Source organism: Echeneis naucrates, chromosome 9 (genome assembly GCF_900963305.1).
Source record: "Echeneis naucrates chromosome 9, fEcheNa1.1, whole genome shotgun sequence".
NCBI classification, from domain to species: domain Eukaryota; kingdom Metazoa; phylum Chordata; class Actinopteri; order Carangiformes; family Echeneidae; genus Echeneis; species Echeneis naucrates.
In genome coordinates this window covers 13,000,784-13,017,282 of record NC_042519.1, presented here as the reverse complement: position 1 = coordinate 13,017,282, position 16,499 = coordinate 13,000,784, and the positions used below count along the sequence as shown (strand labels likewise).

At 39.4% G+C, this 16,499-nt stretch overlaps 1 protein-coding gene across 1 annotated transcript; it reads left to right on the top strand.

Moving 5' to 3' along the window:
- The first annotated feature begins 1,864 nt into the window (after positions 1 to 1,864).
- LOC115048374 (excitatory amino acid transporter 1-like) lies at positions 1,865 to 13,596 on the top strand. The gene is made up of 10 exons (XM_029509812.1): positions 1,865 to 1,968; positions 2,403 to 2,739; positions 3,694 to 3,831; positions 9,605 to 9,809; positions 10,123 to 10,165; positions 10,430 to 10,698; positions 10,773 to 11,006; positions 11,320 to 11,514; positions 11,946 to 12,080; positions 12,734 to 13,596. The coding sequence occupies exons 2-10, from the start codon at positions 2,547 to 2,549 to the stop codon at positions 12,939 to 12,941; spliced, it is 1,620 nt and encodes a 539-aa protein (XP_029365672.1). The 5' UTR covers positions 1,865 to 1,968; positions 2,403 to 2,546; the 3' UTR covers positions 12,942 to 13,596.
- Positions 13,597 to 16,499: the final 2,903 nt, after the last annotated feature.

The window sequence follows — 16,499 nt, the reverse complement described above, 5'->3', positions numbered from 1 at the left end:
TGAAATTATACACTCTTACATTATTTTTATTATTATTTTAGTTTACTTAGATCATATTAATATACTACCAAGCTGATATTTAAGTCCCCACTTTAATTATTTTAGGTAATATACACATATACAGTACCAGTCAAATATAACCTCTTTAACCTCCTCTATGTTAATTAATCTTGCTTTAAAGCCTGTCTCCTTCTAATCTGATTTTTGTAAATCCTCAGATGCTTATCAGAAAGTTTTATTCTGGTCAGTGGATCCTTGAATTTAAAGAATTCTCTTTCAACCTGTTTTTTTACCATCCATACTCCTTATCAATATTAGCTTTTGCTTTCATCCATTCCTTAAGTTTGTTCAAAAGTTCCTGTAAAGCAAAGGGACAAAAGGACTCATATTAGAGGACAGACAATTATCTGGAAATATTCCCGGTCGTTTTCTGATTACCTTAACCCTGGCATCACCTTTGAGAGAGTGCAATTTCAACAATTAAATTTCAACAATAATGAAGGCATCTTTCATCCTTCATTATTTAGCAATAAAAATCAATACAAACAGGATTTCTTGTGATCACACTAAGTTGGTTAAGGCATCCAGACAATCATGTGGGGTTATTATATAATCAACCAACGAATGTGCTGTAACGAAAATATTATATTTTTATATTTTTATATTTTTATTTTTATATAATATATATAAGAATTTAAATTGTTGGTGCCTTAATTCAAACCAAAATGTCTGATTTCTATTCTGTTTGAATATTCTACTGTGCTTATCTCAGCAAACATTGTTTATGGAAACAAATTTCTGGTGATAATAAAAACATCTCATTTTGTGAACTCATCTGCTCACACAAGCAGAACTAATCTTCACATGTCCAGAACTTAAAATTCATTCTGCTTTCCGGGAGCATTCAAGAAGCTGGCCGCCGTCAGAGGGGTTATATAATTTGACTCATTGTTATGTCTCAGTGTGTGTGTGCACATTTGTGTTGAGTGACAGCTGAAGCATGGCTGTCTCTGCCAAAAGGATTCCCCCGGTAGCTCTGCCTCTCTCATTTACCCTTTCCTTTAATTTTTTCCCCCTACACACACACAGTGTTAAATGCTCATACCAAACTGTGAATTCCTATCTCTTTCTGAACTAGACACTCGCTACTATCCTCTACTGAAGCTTAGGTCGTCATTTTTATAGCAGCTTGTGTATGTATCCAGCTCTCGCAGCAGTAGTGTGGTCAGCCGGCCAAAACATTCAGATGTTGTTTGCAGAGATTGTTTCTTTCATAGGCAAAATTTGCAGAACATCAGTTGCATTACTGGAACCAGGTTAATATTTACCTGCTGTGTTTAGATTAACCAAAGACCTTGCAGTTTTTCATGGAATAAAATGATGGCAAAGTGGACTTTGCACAGTGTGAAACAGCTATGTAGAAAAACCCACAATGGAATTGCTGTTAATCCATTTTCTTATTTTTGATGAATGGAATCTCAACAGGAATCTCCAATCAGGCAGAACTTATCAAGCGTGGAAAACCATTTGAAAGGAAGGCTGAGAGGGACAGAAGAAAACAAGAAGGCCCTTTATCTTTCTTTTGCTTGGAAAGCTCATTATTCCTCAAGCTCCCTTCTGTCTGCAACCCACCTCCCTCCCCACCTTACTTAACTTTTTTAGTCTCCGCCTCACCTCCCCACAAGCCCACACTATGTAAATGACTAACACTAGTTTTTCTTCTACTATAACGCCGCCTCTCTTCTCTCACTGGTTCATTTATTCCTGGATCCTGTCCTTCCTTTCTCCTCCCCTCTCCTCGTTTTTCGCCTTTTTCTCTTTCTTCATTGCTGGTTGCTCGCACCAACCAGCTCAAATCCAAAGAGCTCCTCTGTCCCTGTCTCACTGATTGCGCTTTAAACCAGAGCTTTCGCCTGAAATAGAAAACAGAGATTTTACTCCAAAGGAAGTTATTATTCAAGTGTGAAGGTACAGAAAAAACTTATTTCTTGCTATGTTTTTAGTTTAATATGTCAACTTCTATCTGTGTGTCTGCATGCATGTGTGAGAGAGTGGATCTCTCCCTCCAGACTGTACATGTGCGCTTGCTTAAGTGTGTTTTTGAGGTAGTCAACACGCCTTTGATAGTGCAATACAGTATGTCTGAGTTAGAAATATTGTTTTAAGTATTATTCTTATGATGGATGAGATCTCTCAAAGACATTAAGACCGAATTTCTGAATCAATCCACTGCTAATGTGCTGTATGTTTGATCTGGAAGTTTTGTCTGAGAGCTCAGTGTAGCAGAGTTTTGGTACACAGCTAGGAGATTGTTTATTTACAATTCCTTAATTTGCTTTCAAATGATGGCAGTGTTCAGACATCTAATGCTAACTCCTACTCTATCCTTTCCTCTCAACCAGACGACTTGTAAAGCTCGAGCCAAAGGAGAGTTGTGAAAGAGAAGAAGAAGGACAATAGTGATTTAACAGGACCATCAGACGGGTCCCATCACAGTTTACTGGAGATCAACTTCCTAAAGGTTTACAACCAATCTGACAGATCCAATGGCAGCTGTGACTCAGAGCAATGGGGAGAACCCACAGAGGAGCCGAGGGGGGCTCCAACAGATCCGGGCTGGGATCCAGTCCCAATCACGGCTGGCTAAAAAAAGAGTGGAGAACATAACAAAGGATGATGTGAAGGGATTCTTCATTAGGAATGCCTTTGTGATCTTTACTATTGCAGCTGTTATTATTGGTGAGTAATACCAATCATGCTCTATTAGTTTAGCCAATTGAAAACTGGAAATAGCGGGACGAGATAATAGATCATCCTGAAACCTTTTATTTCAAACTAATGTAGATGAAAGCAGCAGGTTTTCTGCTTAACTGCAATAATCTATTGAGCTGGTGGGACCAACACCCCTGTAGCAAGATGGAAAAAGGAAAAGAGTAGAAACAAGCTCACCGGATGAGAGAATTGGGGAATTCGGTTGAACCCATACAGACTGGCCTTTATCTGACACAGCAGCTGACCTTTGCCCTGTTGCCATTAACCCCTGAAACTTGCACAGTAGGAAGAGAGTCAGGCCTACACACCACCAGCCCTGCTAGAATTACCGTGCCATGACAAACTCAGTTGATTGATTGTCATTTTCAGGATGTTCTTTACTTCAGCTTGTGGGGTCAGCCACCTGGCCCTGTTGGTAGTTCAGTGATGAAGTGAACAAGCTGCTTGTCGTGGGAATGATTTTGTTGATACTAACAAATAGAACATCCAAGCACTTTACTTATGAAAATCAAGGTTTAAAAAAGGTGGCAGCAGAAATAAAAATCCTCGCACCATAAATGTAAACTATTTGTCAGGGTTGCCAATTCTCACGCTTCTGGACTGTGATGTGCAGCGAGAGACACCTACAGACTATATTTAGTGCCTGTATATGTGTTCTTGGCATCAAAATCTCCCTCAAGCCAGGTACCCAAAGTTGGTGACCCTGTTATAATGTTTCTCTGTCAAGTATTCAATTATCATAAATTTAACTGATTATTCTCTTAAGAAAGCTGCATAGTCAAGAGTTATTTCAATTATTTTCACTCCCTTACTGTAATATGATTCCATTCAACTACTTTGACATTACTAGTGACATCAAAAGAAACTTGAAACATTCTGATAAAGTTTAGACTTTTCCTCTACACCTGGTCCTTTTTGCAGGTATAATCCTGGGATTTGCTCTGCGCCCTTATAAAATGTCCTATCGTGAAGTGAAGTTCTTCTCTTTCCCTGGAGAGCTGCTGATGAGGATGCTTCAGATGTTGGTGCTGCCCCTGCTGGTCTCCAGCCTCATCACAGGTATGGACACCAGAACCGTACCGCCCTGTATGCTATCAATTCTCCATTCACTCTATGTTTAATTTAATGGCGGCTATACTTGAATATAAAAACGGCATTTTCTTTTGTTGAGTTTTTTTGTAAATATGTGTATAGTATAAGAATATAAGGGAAATAACTGAATAATTGTATGAATAAGTTTAACCCATAACAGTTGAATACATCCAACGCTGCACAAGTACTCCCACATGGGTGTAACACCATTACTGTACATAAAATGCTCACTTGTCACTTGTCATGTTATTTTTTTAGTTAAAATTATCCTAAGACATTTAAAATGAGCACACACAGCTTGGACACGTACAATCTCTGCCTTTGTGACATTGGTTTGCTCTAAATTTATATCAAATGCCTCAATCACCACACACAGTGCTGCAGTGTATCCTACTATCAGAAAAACCTCTTATAAATTTGGCTGTGTTTCTGTGTGCTCAGCATGACTTCACAGACTTCTTCACTTTCAGTAGCCACAGTAGATAAGGAGCCACATCCAGCAAAAACCAGCCTGAAGTGAAGGTGTTGTTTTTTCCACAGTGTCACGTGTGGAAAAATCAGGAGCTCTGTTTCACTCTATTCGTATGAGACTCGGGTAACATGTTTTGTAGATAGCAAGTAAAAGGTTAATTCCAGTGACAGGACTGTTGGCACTGACCAACATAAATTTCATGAATGGCAGAGTGAGCTAGTTCTTTGCTCAGCCCAGTTGTGGACGAGGTCAGAATGATCTCATTGCCGAAAGGAAGGCAAAGGGAGAAGGAAAGAGATATGTTTTGAAATTGCAGTGCTGGGCTCAATCACATGTTTGGACCATGCAATAAAGGTCCGTATCACAATGTAGCATGAACAAGGCATTTCAAATGTATTATGTTTTATGTCGATAAACAATGAATATGCAGTGGGCTGGATTTCCTTCGGTTTTGTTTTGTACCCTCAGTAACTGGTGTGTTTGGGCCTGAAGCTTGTGCTTTGTTACTGAGCAAAGCTTCCTCTTGTTGGAGCAGTAAAGATATACATTTACAGACTCATGAATCCAAAGTTTCCAAAAACATTGGTCAGCCGCCGTGATTGACAAACATAAGAGTGACAAAGTGTGGCCAAACTGGCCCATGTTGAGCAGTGATTGACAGGGCAAGAGCCCAGACTCCTGAGGGGATGATAGAGAGTCATTGTCCAATAATAACCTGCTTTGTGCTGCAGCGGGGCGTAACATCAGCATCCGCTGACATCATGTCACATGACCACAACATGTGGAAATCAACAAAGACATTTTGTTGCCAAGTCATCCAGCACACAATTCCTTTCTTTTGTGTGTATATGTGTCCTTAGCCAAGTCATTAGCCAAGTCATTAAAGTGATTATCATTTGACTGTAAAGATCTCATGACATTCATTTATAAAACTTCCCAAATAAATGACAATAATCAAATGTATGAGATTCTGGCAAATGAAAGCAATCAATAACAATATGTAGGGCAAAAGGGAATGACAAACCTTATTTATTAACCAGACTGTGGCTGGTTACACCCTGTGAGAATAAGCTGAATCCAATGAAGTCATCCATGATTATTGATAAGATATGTGAATTAAAACGAATGACACAGCCCCCATGAAGCTATTTTAAGCAGTTCATTGCAAATTTAATGGCGTAGACTGAAGTCAGGGGTCAGAGTAACAAAAACAAAACTGGTGAAAGTGTAGCCCTGGAACACAGCTGTTTCACAAAAGCACACACATACACAAACCTCCTCAATGCATGGACACACACATCAACATGCTGACACAATGAAACTCAGTGAGAGAATCAATAGATTATTAGATTAATGCTCTTAATTTTCACTTGTGGTTTTTGGCTACTATTATTAGACAAATAATAATAAATGAAGACCCCTTTTCTTCTAATAGAAGTTATCTTCTTTTCTTCTTTGTCAGACATGGCTGTTGGTTTATGTTATTCCCTTTTTTTCCTCGATATATTATAGGTTAGATTCACCAGCTTTGCCATAAGAACAAACATAAATATAACTGCAGTTGAGCAGTGATTGTTTTAGATACATGACCCTAAACACACCTTTGTTATTACATGTTCATTGTATTTTAGAAGATATGAGAATCAGAGCAAACTGTCATATTTCCAAGACTGAACTGTGCCACTGAAATATGAAACAGAGTATGAAATAGATTGTCCCTGCTGAAATAAACTTGCCCCTGAACTTGGTTCCTATCTGAGAGGAGGTTCTATGGGGAATCAAAAGGTTTGGGGATAATCCAGAGGGGCCCTGAAAGGTTGGGAAATCAGACTACTGCGCTGACAAGAAGGAGAACTGAGGGATCCAGCATTATGAGAAAATGACTTGTGTGTTTCAATGTGGGTGTGAGAAAGAGATTTTTTTTCATTTTCCATCTCTTTCAGACATACTCAATGTGTACAACATATGTTTTCTAAAACATCCACATTGCCTCCAGCCATTTGGTTTTTACAGCTCACTACAGAGCTTTTGTAGAGCCAGGAGGGGGCTTGGCAGAGAAAGGAGATGAAGGCAGTAATAGGAAAAGGATGATTGCAACGGAGGTTGTTGGAAGGGGCCCTTGAATATATGAGGAGGAGGGAGTTAAGGGGAAGACCAGGACAATCACTTAAAAACAAATGGACATGGGCATAAGGGCAGATTTTTCTAAATAATTGCACATTTTTTCACATTTTTAATTTGTGAAGAGAAGTTAAAAAAGAATCAATCCAGTAAATGCCAACAAATGAGTTCACAATTACATGTGACTTTTAGGTTAAATGAAATTTCTGCTTCAGCAAAATGGTCCTTTGGGGTATTAAATTACAGCAAAGTCACAATAATATTGCAGGTGGTCCAGGTGGCATGGGAAACCTTGCACTTTTGGTTTGCACTAATGGTTTTTCCATTAGTTCAGCTGTTGTCACCTGTCACTGTGATGGTCACAGCTGTTTCAAAGAGAAGTTTGATGTGACAGGCCCAGAGATTTATTTTAAAGTCTAGCCCTTTTGCACTTTACACAGTTGGACTAACATCAGCTGAAGCAGGTGTGCTGAGAGATGTTCATTTTGTCCATGCCGCCCCAACTCTCCCACTTTGCTCTCCATGTGTCAGTTCTGAATCCCTGTTGGGCTGCAACTCCTTCTGGGACAGAACCAATGACTAATTTCAATAAACTTACACTTTCAATATACTTTCTTATCAAATTATCATTTGTCTGTAAAATGTCAAAAAAACACTAAAAAGCAAAATGCAGATCACACCGTCGCCTGAGGAAGAGGTCCAATCTGTTAACTGGTCAAACCAGCACACTGATGATATCCAGTTTAGTGTCACGCAACAAAGACAACCATATTAACACATTTGAGAGGCTTTAACCATGTAAAGTGATTTTTAATATTGATACACTTTCTGTGAAATCTTTTCAGGTCCTTAGATTGAGACATTTCAGAGTAGTATGTTTTCAGTTGAAGCCTTATGTAAATTTAGACTCAATCTTTGTACAATGTCAGTGGACGGTAATTGCCCTTTGGTCAGACTTCTTGCAGTTGTTACTTTGTGTCTGGCTCTTACTCCCCCTCAAGGTCCACTTTTGTGTTTTATGAACATTCCCATATGAGAGAGAAAGTCATTCTCCTGCTCTCCTTCAATCTTGGTTCTTTCATCCTTTTGAAAGGATGGAATTGGTGAGGCTGCATCCATTGTTGCCTGGACAACTGGCTGGCGATCATTGTGTGCATGTGTGCGGGGCCAACTAAGTCAACAAGTTTTCCCAGGGTTGTCAGAAAGGGAATAGAAGGAGAGTATGAGAAAGGGGGAGGGATGGACGAGTGGAAATGGGTGGCAATGAAAGAAGATTGCAGCAATAAGATCAATGCAAGAATGAGAGTGCACAGAGGCAAGATGTGGGGGTGGAAGAGGAGGAAGACTGGGGCAGGGGTATTACAGGGCTCCGTGTTACAAGAGGCAGTACAGAGCGGTACAGGGGAGTCAGGGAGAGAAGGATGAGGAGGGATGTAGAGAGTAAACAGAATGGGATGAAAGCCGAAGTCCTGGACATGTTGAGACACGGGGAACAGAGACGGCTAGAGCAGGGCCAGTAAGTACAGGTGCACACTCTTTTGTATACAAAGGTGCACATACATCTCCCTTCACACAAAGCCTGATTGGCCTTGTACAGCTCTGAATGAAGAAAATGGCCTTATTAGCACCTGACAGTTTGGAAATACAACAGGGTCATGTCTATTGAGATGGCTTGTCTCTTTCAAATCCAAAAGTCTGAATAGCAGAATTTTTTTTTTCATTTTGCCACCATTATAAATAACAAGACTGTTTAAGGCTATATAATATAGAATATAGATACATAGGCCAGTTTAGGACTCAGATTCCTTCACACTTCTTTGTAGTTTGTATATAAATCTTTTTTTGTTTTTGAGCAGGACTCTAAAGTTCAAGCTCGCAACATATTTTAGGTTACGTGTGATTTAATGATATCCTGTCCTTTTTTCAAGAATGCAATGTTTTGAAATTATGTTGGGGGCATTTTTATGACTTTATTTGACAGGAAAATGGAGACAGACAGAAACATGACAGACAGACTTGGGAAGAGACCTGGAGTACAGGGTCCGGCCGGCTGGAAGTCGAACCGGGGACCTGTTGCTCCGGGCTCATAATCCCCACATGGTATGCACCCTAACCACTCAGAGTGCAAAGATAACCAGACCAGGATTTTTTCACCTTATTTGTGCCTTTTTTCTTTCTTTTGAAAAAAAAGCACTCTGTTACTTTCTGCATTTTGGCCTTGACAGAAAATGCATCTAAAAGCATAAAGTTTGCTTCTCTTGGTAACAGATCTTTCATGTGTCTTCATTGCTGTGACACAGAAACTTATTGAAGTCAGACTCATAATCTGTAACTGACATCTTTCTATGTTCACAACAAAAAATGTCACAATTGGAAACACATGATTCTGTTGCATGATCACATTTCAAAAATACAGATGATTGCCCAGAGAGTTTCTCCCTGTAGCTTTCGTTTAGAGAATACGATTTATATATAAATATAGGGATGCAAACTGATTTCATCTGAAGATCTACACCTGGGTACAGTACAGTGGGTGTTGGTTTTCCACCAGTAAATGTCACAGTCAGATTATGTTTCTTGCTGCTCTTTGTTGATGCACAGATAGCCAGGGTGGTTAATCTAGATGGCTGTGTATCATCTATAACCATGTCCCAGGTGGGTGATAAGCTCACTGGGACATACGTTCAAGTGTCACATGTATGCAGAGTGAAAGGTCAAGGGAAAACATAACGCCATAAACAGGAAAAAGAAAATGACACAAATAGATACACAATATTGCTGTTAACTTGTCCAGGGACATATTTTCTAATTTTCTAGATGCAGCAAATACAACATTTACCTTTTTTGCTAGATCTTAATTACATTTTCAAAAGCCTGCCAGAAAAAAATGCAACTGCAAAGGTTATGCATGGAATGAATTAATTAAACATGGCGAGTGGTAAAACATTTATCAAATGAATAAATCAATAAGCCCTGCAGGAACTGAGGATGTGGCAAATTGACATGATGCCACATGGAGCTGCTTATAGTTCTACAAGCTTTTAACACTGTTACACTGTTGCATTGCTGCTCCCTCTAGAGGTCTAGTTTGAAAACTTCCCTCCTCTGATTATATGATGATGCTATGATATCATATGTCCTTTTCAGGCATGGCTGCTTTAGACAGTCGAGCTTCTGGTAAAATGGGTATGAGAGCAGTGGTCTACTACACCACCACCACCGTCATTGCTGTGTTCACTGGCATTGTCATGGTTCTCATTATTCACCCTGGAAAAGGCTCAAGGGATGAGTTCACCAAGCAACAGCAGATAGAGCAGGTCAGCCCTGCCGATGCCTTCTTGGATCTTATCAGGTGCCACACACACACACACACTCCCTTTATTCCCTTCAGTGTACTGATTTGTCAACAATTATTAAAATTCATAATCAACACCTGAATGCCTCTTTTGATGCCTCTTTTCATGCTTATGGAGTTGATGGAAGAAAGATTTTTAAATTCTATCATATCTGAAGATGTAAAACATCTACAGAATACCAACAAATACCAGGCTGCTTTTTACATTTTATACACTGCATGTAGTGTGTTTGCTTTTAACACTGTGTATCGAAAACTTTTTAAGAAATGTATTAACCCTAACCAAAATGTACTCCTTTTGCTTTTCCAGAAATATGTTTCCTCCTAACCTTGTAGAAGCTTGCACCAAACAGGTAACCCTCTTACTCTCTACCCTTATCCTTGGTCTTTGTATCGCAGGGACATAAAGTGCTTCAACACTGCGGCAGTAGCATTTTTCATGAATACTTCAATTCAAGGTTGATATCTGAGATTCATGATTTACTGAAGAGATTCAAAAACATTAAATACAAAGAAAGAAACAACTGGAGAAACTTTGAAAAATGCCCAACATGTACTTGTACTGATGGTGATATATTGAGTGACATCCTTATCCTCTTTCATTTCTTAAAATTCAGTTCAAGACACAATACGCCAAGAGAATAGTCCATGTGACAGTGACAGTGAATGACACAATATTCACATTAAATGGAAGTCAGGCGATAGCTCAGGAGGAGATGATCCCAGTGCCAGGATCGGTTAATGGAATTAATGCTCTCGGCCTAGTCGTGTTCTCCTTATGCTTTGGACTGATTATCGGGAGCATGAGGGAACAGGGACAGCCCCTAAAGGACTTCTTCGACTCTCTCAATGAAGCCATCATGAGGCTGGTTGCCATCATCATGTGGTAAGTTCAAGTACGGATGGATGGTAAGACATGACTTATTGCATTAATTCACAGCTTCATCCATCACTTCTCAGGTATGCCCCTATTGGTATCTTGTTCTTGATTGCTGGTAAAATTGTGGAGATGGAGGACATTTCAGCCATGGGTGGCCAGCTGGGAATGTACACTGTGACAGTCATTTGTGGACTCTTCATCCACGCCATCTTTGTCCTGCCAATGCTCTACTTCGTCATCACCAGGAAGAATCCCTTCATTTTCATCGCAGGACTGTTGCAGGCACTAATCACTGCCTTGGGAACTTCCTCTAGGTATGTGATTGAGCTCAACGTCATAATATTAGTCCAACTCCCAGACTGGTATAGTAGAGGTAAAGTTTACAGTCATTCTCTGAAATCCAGTAGTCCGTATACAGGGGAATGAAATTGCATTTCTCCAGATGTTGGTGAGCCATTCTTCCAGACTGACCTGGTGCAGCAGGTTTAATTAATTTGACTGGTCAGTGTTACAACATTACAACATACAGCAACAACAATTCAGAAGCTTGACAGGGAGAATAATTCCTCGTGTGTCTCACTCTCACACTTTCTGTTTGTCATGCTCCCCCTCTCTCTCCTCACCCAGTTCTGCAACTTTGCCTATCACTTTTAAATGCTTGGAGGAAAACAACAAAGTGGACAAACGTGTAACCCGTTTCGTGCTCCCTGTTGGTGCCACAATAAACATGGATGGTACAGCCCTATATGAAGCTCTGGCAGCCATCTTCATTGCCCAAGTCAATGATTATGATCTTAACTTCGGACAGATTCTCACTATCAGGTACGTGATACAGGAAACAGATACTGTCTTCAAGCATTTGATGAATAATAAGGCTGAAAATGCTGTATTTTTATCACCATAGTTGCAGCATTTTGTTCAACGGGTTTACCAGAAGGGTTGTGAGTCTGTTACCAATGTTACCTCCTCTTGACAGTTTTGGCCCATACTGGAGAATATTTCCATCACATTATATATTATGTCTTTCATTGTGAATTATGATTTCACACCAGTGAAACATATCCAAGCCTCAAAACCAGCTTTATAAATAACTTTCTTATCACCAACCTGCATATTTGACAAGAGATAGATGACAGATACTGTTTCAGCAAAAGGGGGTAAATCTAAAGCTGTAACTATGGATGGCAGTGAAATGAGGAACAAGTGCTTTTTTCAGGGTGAAATATATTTCCTCCTTGTATTTTTCCCATCAGTATCACAGCCACAGCAGCCAGTATCGGAGCAGCTGGAATACCACAGGCAGGGTTGGTTACCATGGTGATAGTGCTAACCTCTGTAGGCCTGCCCACTGATGACATCACACTGATCATTGCTGTTGATTGGTTTCTGTAAGTAATGCTAATGACTTAATAATATATATTGATTTTTGAGCCATACAGGATTTTGAACAAACTGTAATGAAAATGGTTTAATTGTAAAGAAATACAATGGTGTTATGTTCCACCAACAGGGGAATTTAAAGGGTTAATTTGTGTACTGCGCACTCTTGAGTGGATTAAGGAAAAGTTTCCCTTGAACAAACGCTCACATTCCTTTTCCTATCCATCTGGTTTTCATTCAGCCAGCATCCAGTCCCAATGCAAAGCTCTGCTTCCTCCTGTCTTCTGGCTGTGTTTCATGTGGTTGGACAAATGCCTGGAGCGATAAAAAGACCGCCTCCACTTTTCCAATGACACTTTTCATGTGCATCCCACATGGATTTAATCTGTAATATTTTCAGCAGAATTGTTTAATACTTCGCACTCGTGCCTTATTGTTTTGTCTTCTTGTCTCTTCTCTTGTTTTGACTTGCTTTGTTTTGTCCCATCTTTTTCTGTCTCATCTTTTTCACCATATTTTGTCTCAACTTGTCTTACTCATTTTGTCCTTTTTTGGTATTGTGTTTTCTTGTCTCTAGTTTCTTCTTAACTTGTGTCCACTTTTCTCTTTTTATTCATTTTGTAATTTCTCCAGTTCTCACCTATTCCCTGTCTTTTCTCAGGGACCGATTGCGCACCACCACCAACGTCCTCGGCGACTCCATTGGTGCAGGTATCGTGGAACACTTGTCTCGCCATGAGTTGACGAACAACGACCCTGAAGTGGGCAACTCAGTGGTGGAGGAATCAGACAAGAAGCCCTACCAGCTCATCGGCCAGGAGAACGAGTATGAGAATGAGAGGCCTGCTGACAGTGAGACCAAGATGTAGGAGCCACTGTTTTGAGTGAGGTTGCATATTCTCCTAGGAAAAACTTTCTACTGCATTGAGCCATATTTTCAACTCATTTCCTCTTCATCTACAAATCTGTTGTAGGTTTTCCTGACACACTATAGACTGGAAATGGTTCATTGAGCATTGTTTTCCTCGGATTTTGTGCTTTCATATCACTTAAGAGTGCAAGATGTATCTGCCATTGGGTGCCAGCTGTTTACTTGTAAACACTGACTATGACATCAGATTCCTTCTCATGATTGGTCACTTTCAGCACAGTCACATCCACCCTTGTGCCTTGACTGATTGCTTGTTATTTCACCTACAGAGTTCCGACACAGTAGCGGAGACACATGAAGATTTTCAGGTACAAGAAATGTTCTGTCCATGTTTCAGTCAGTATGCAAGTCCTCTTCTACTAATTTTGCGATCAGACTGGAAATTATCTCATGTCTAAGTGCCTTGCTGACAAATGCCCCACAATAAGAAGGCCCCAGGCCTGAGGAAACCCATGTGCATTTTCCCTGTGTATTCATGGGTTTCTTCTGGGTACTCTGGTTTCCTCCCACCGTCCAAAGACATCATGTTTGGGTTAACTGGTGACTCTAAATTGTGTGATTGTGTGATTGTTTGTCTCTGTCTGTCTCTGTATGTTGGCCCTGTGATGGACTGGCGACCTGTCCGGGGTGACTCCGCCCTCGCCCAGTGTGAGCTGGGATTGGCTCCAACAACCCCCCATGACCCAGAAATGGATAAGTGGTAGAAGCTGAATGAATGCATGAATTAAAGAAGGCAGGGTACTTGTATACTAACTGAAACATGGACAGAACCTTTCTTATACATATACATACATCTTCAGCTGTAACCTCCATTGGTCTGGCCACTGTAACAGCACGTCTTCTGTCTGTATGTCAAGTGCTGTGTAGTTAAATTCCAATATGTGAGCATCTCATGTTTATTTTCATGCTCCAACCAAATTTTAGAGTAAGCAAATTGCTGTGTTGTTCGATGAATTCATATATGACTATTTCTAATAGATGTAAACCTTCAGGTGTTCGCCATTGTTTCATCCACTGAGCCTTCAACTTGTTGAAAGTCAGGTTGATTTGCTGGAGCAGAGCTAAACCTGAGAGAAGAACTTGCCTGAGAGCAGAACTAACCTGAGAGCTGAGTTAAGCTCAGAGCAGAGCACAGTCTCTAGAGTAGACTTAGCCTGAGAGCAGAGTTAACCTCACAACTTTTGACATAACTCTGAGGCCATAATGACCTACTGAAGAGCCTGGTTGCTTCAGGGTCAGCCTGCCTTATCCCGCCTTATCCAACCTCTCTCAGAACTGTGACTAACTTCACCCACTAGAGGCCAGTATTGCTGCAGGTCTGCACAGGTCAGTAGATTAAATCCCATGTTTGGGCAGGCTTTAACCGTCTCTGCATATATTACTTTTTTTGAGTAGTATGGAAATTGCAAGACAAGTGGAAAAAGAAATCTTTCTGAAGACTTGTGTGAGAAAGGTTGGATCACATACTGTTGGTGTGAGCAGGTCAACATCGGTGGGGGAAAAGGTTTGTCTAGTTACAAACTCTGTGGCCATTAGTGGCTTTATTTGCTGTATCAAGCCCTACAGAATGAATGATGTGATTGTCTTAAGTAACATACACTGTTTTTTGTTATAGCCTGTGTGTTCCTACATGTTCCTCAAAACAATCAAATTGAACCAAAATAACTCAGCTGTAAATTTGCTCAACTGAGAATTTGAATTATCATCACACAAGAATTTTAAGCCATTGTGATCACATTTATTTAAACCAAAAAACCCACAACCAAACAAACAAAAACACCAAAAGCAAATTGCTGTACAGTTTAATTACATAATTCCCATCCCAACCCATTTTCATCACTAACCTCCCAATACTAGGAATACAGTAAGATTTGTATGATAGGGTTGATGACAGCCACTTCCTTACATAAGGCCTCTAACATGCAAATGGAGCTAAAAATGATCTGGTTGAAACATTCATATGTATTTAGGAAATATGTGCTTTGTAATCAGTTTATAAAATGGCTGTCAATATGTTTGGTGTATGTTTTTTCATACTGCTGGAGTATATCCACATCTTTACTATTTTTTCCATTGCTAATTCATAGACTAAAATCTAATTCTCGTTTCATTTGATTCAATGTGGATGCATTTGATAAAATGATAGAATTCACTCCAGTCCCCATTTTAGCTAGCTTTAACTTTTACCTTTGAAAGTGCTGTTTTGTATTTGAGGTAATTCAGATATGTAACAAAAGTAACATTTAAATAGATTATGTTTTTTATCTGAGATTACTCTGAACATACTATACTTGTGTAGAGCAATGTAGATAAGGGTGTACATCAATTGTAGATTTTAATTGTAAAAGTTTACTTGGGGATTGCATATGTAAAGCAACATTAACCCAATCTAATGAGAAATCTAATAAACCCTCTCATTCATGTGACAAATGCAAAAATGGATGATGTGAAGGACCAAATGTTTTCTTCTACACATAAGAAAATTGAATAGTTCCTTTGTTTACAGTTCCTGGTGTATATTGATACACTTTCACATTTTTGCACACAGTCCCCTACGTACCCACACACACAAAACACAACGCACAACACTGAATAATAGTTATAGTTTTAGCATGCAGTTAATTTTTGAATAAAAAAAAGTGAAATCAAGGATTGTGTGTGATTTTATTTACGTATGCAAAGCCAAACACAGACATGTCCTTGTTGGTAGATGTTTTTAATATATTTTTTAATTTTTGTGGATTGAGTCTGCAAATAGCTTTTTTCATGGCTGAATGAGTATCTGACCGAGAGCTCACAAATAGCACGTATTTATACCTCAGTATAGCTCAGAGGGATGTGTGGAACTAATACTGAACATCTTGGTGATTCTAAAGGGAGGCAGCATCATCCTTGAGATTAAACCAATTCTTGCTGATACTGGTGGGGAGTCGTCAGCTGTCCTCATTACCCATGATTGATAATCCTGGAACTGTTCCTTCAAACCAGGAACTTATTTGCCAGCTTCTGTCCAGCTTTTTTCAGCTGTTGCCTCAGGGACAAATACAGAAAAGAAAGTCAATTATATTTAACAGAGGCTAATGCTGACATCTTGAGGACAAAGTAATTTGGTCTCTTCAGTTAAACTTAGCTTTTCAATGCCAAAAAACATATCTTAATTAGACAAATGCAATTTGTCAAAGACAGGTGCCATAATCCTGTTATTATTATAATTTTTGTATATAGCGATAAACTTTCCATTATTCTAATAACTGCTCACTTAATCCTTTAACTAACAAAAACATAAACTCAAACATATATGAAAAAAACACCAATAATACATTGATAACATTGAGTCTATTTTACTTGATTAAGACAAAAACACATGCAGCCTCATACAGCGGTGGAAAGTAACTACATGTGTTAACTAAATATCCTTAAAGACAGTTTTGAGGGTAGTATGAGATATTTTGATTCAACAATACTGTCAACAATACACCACTGTATTGAAGTTACT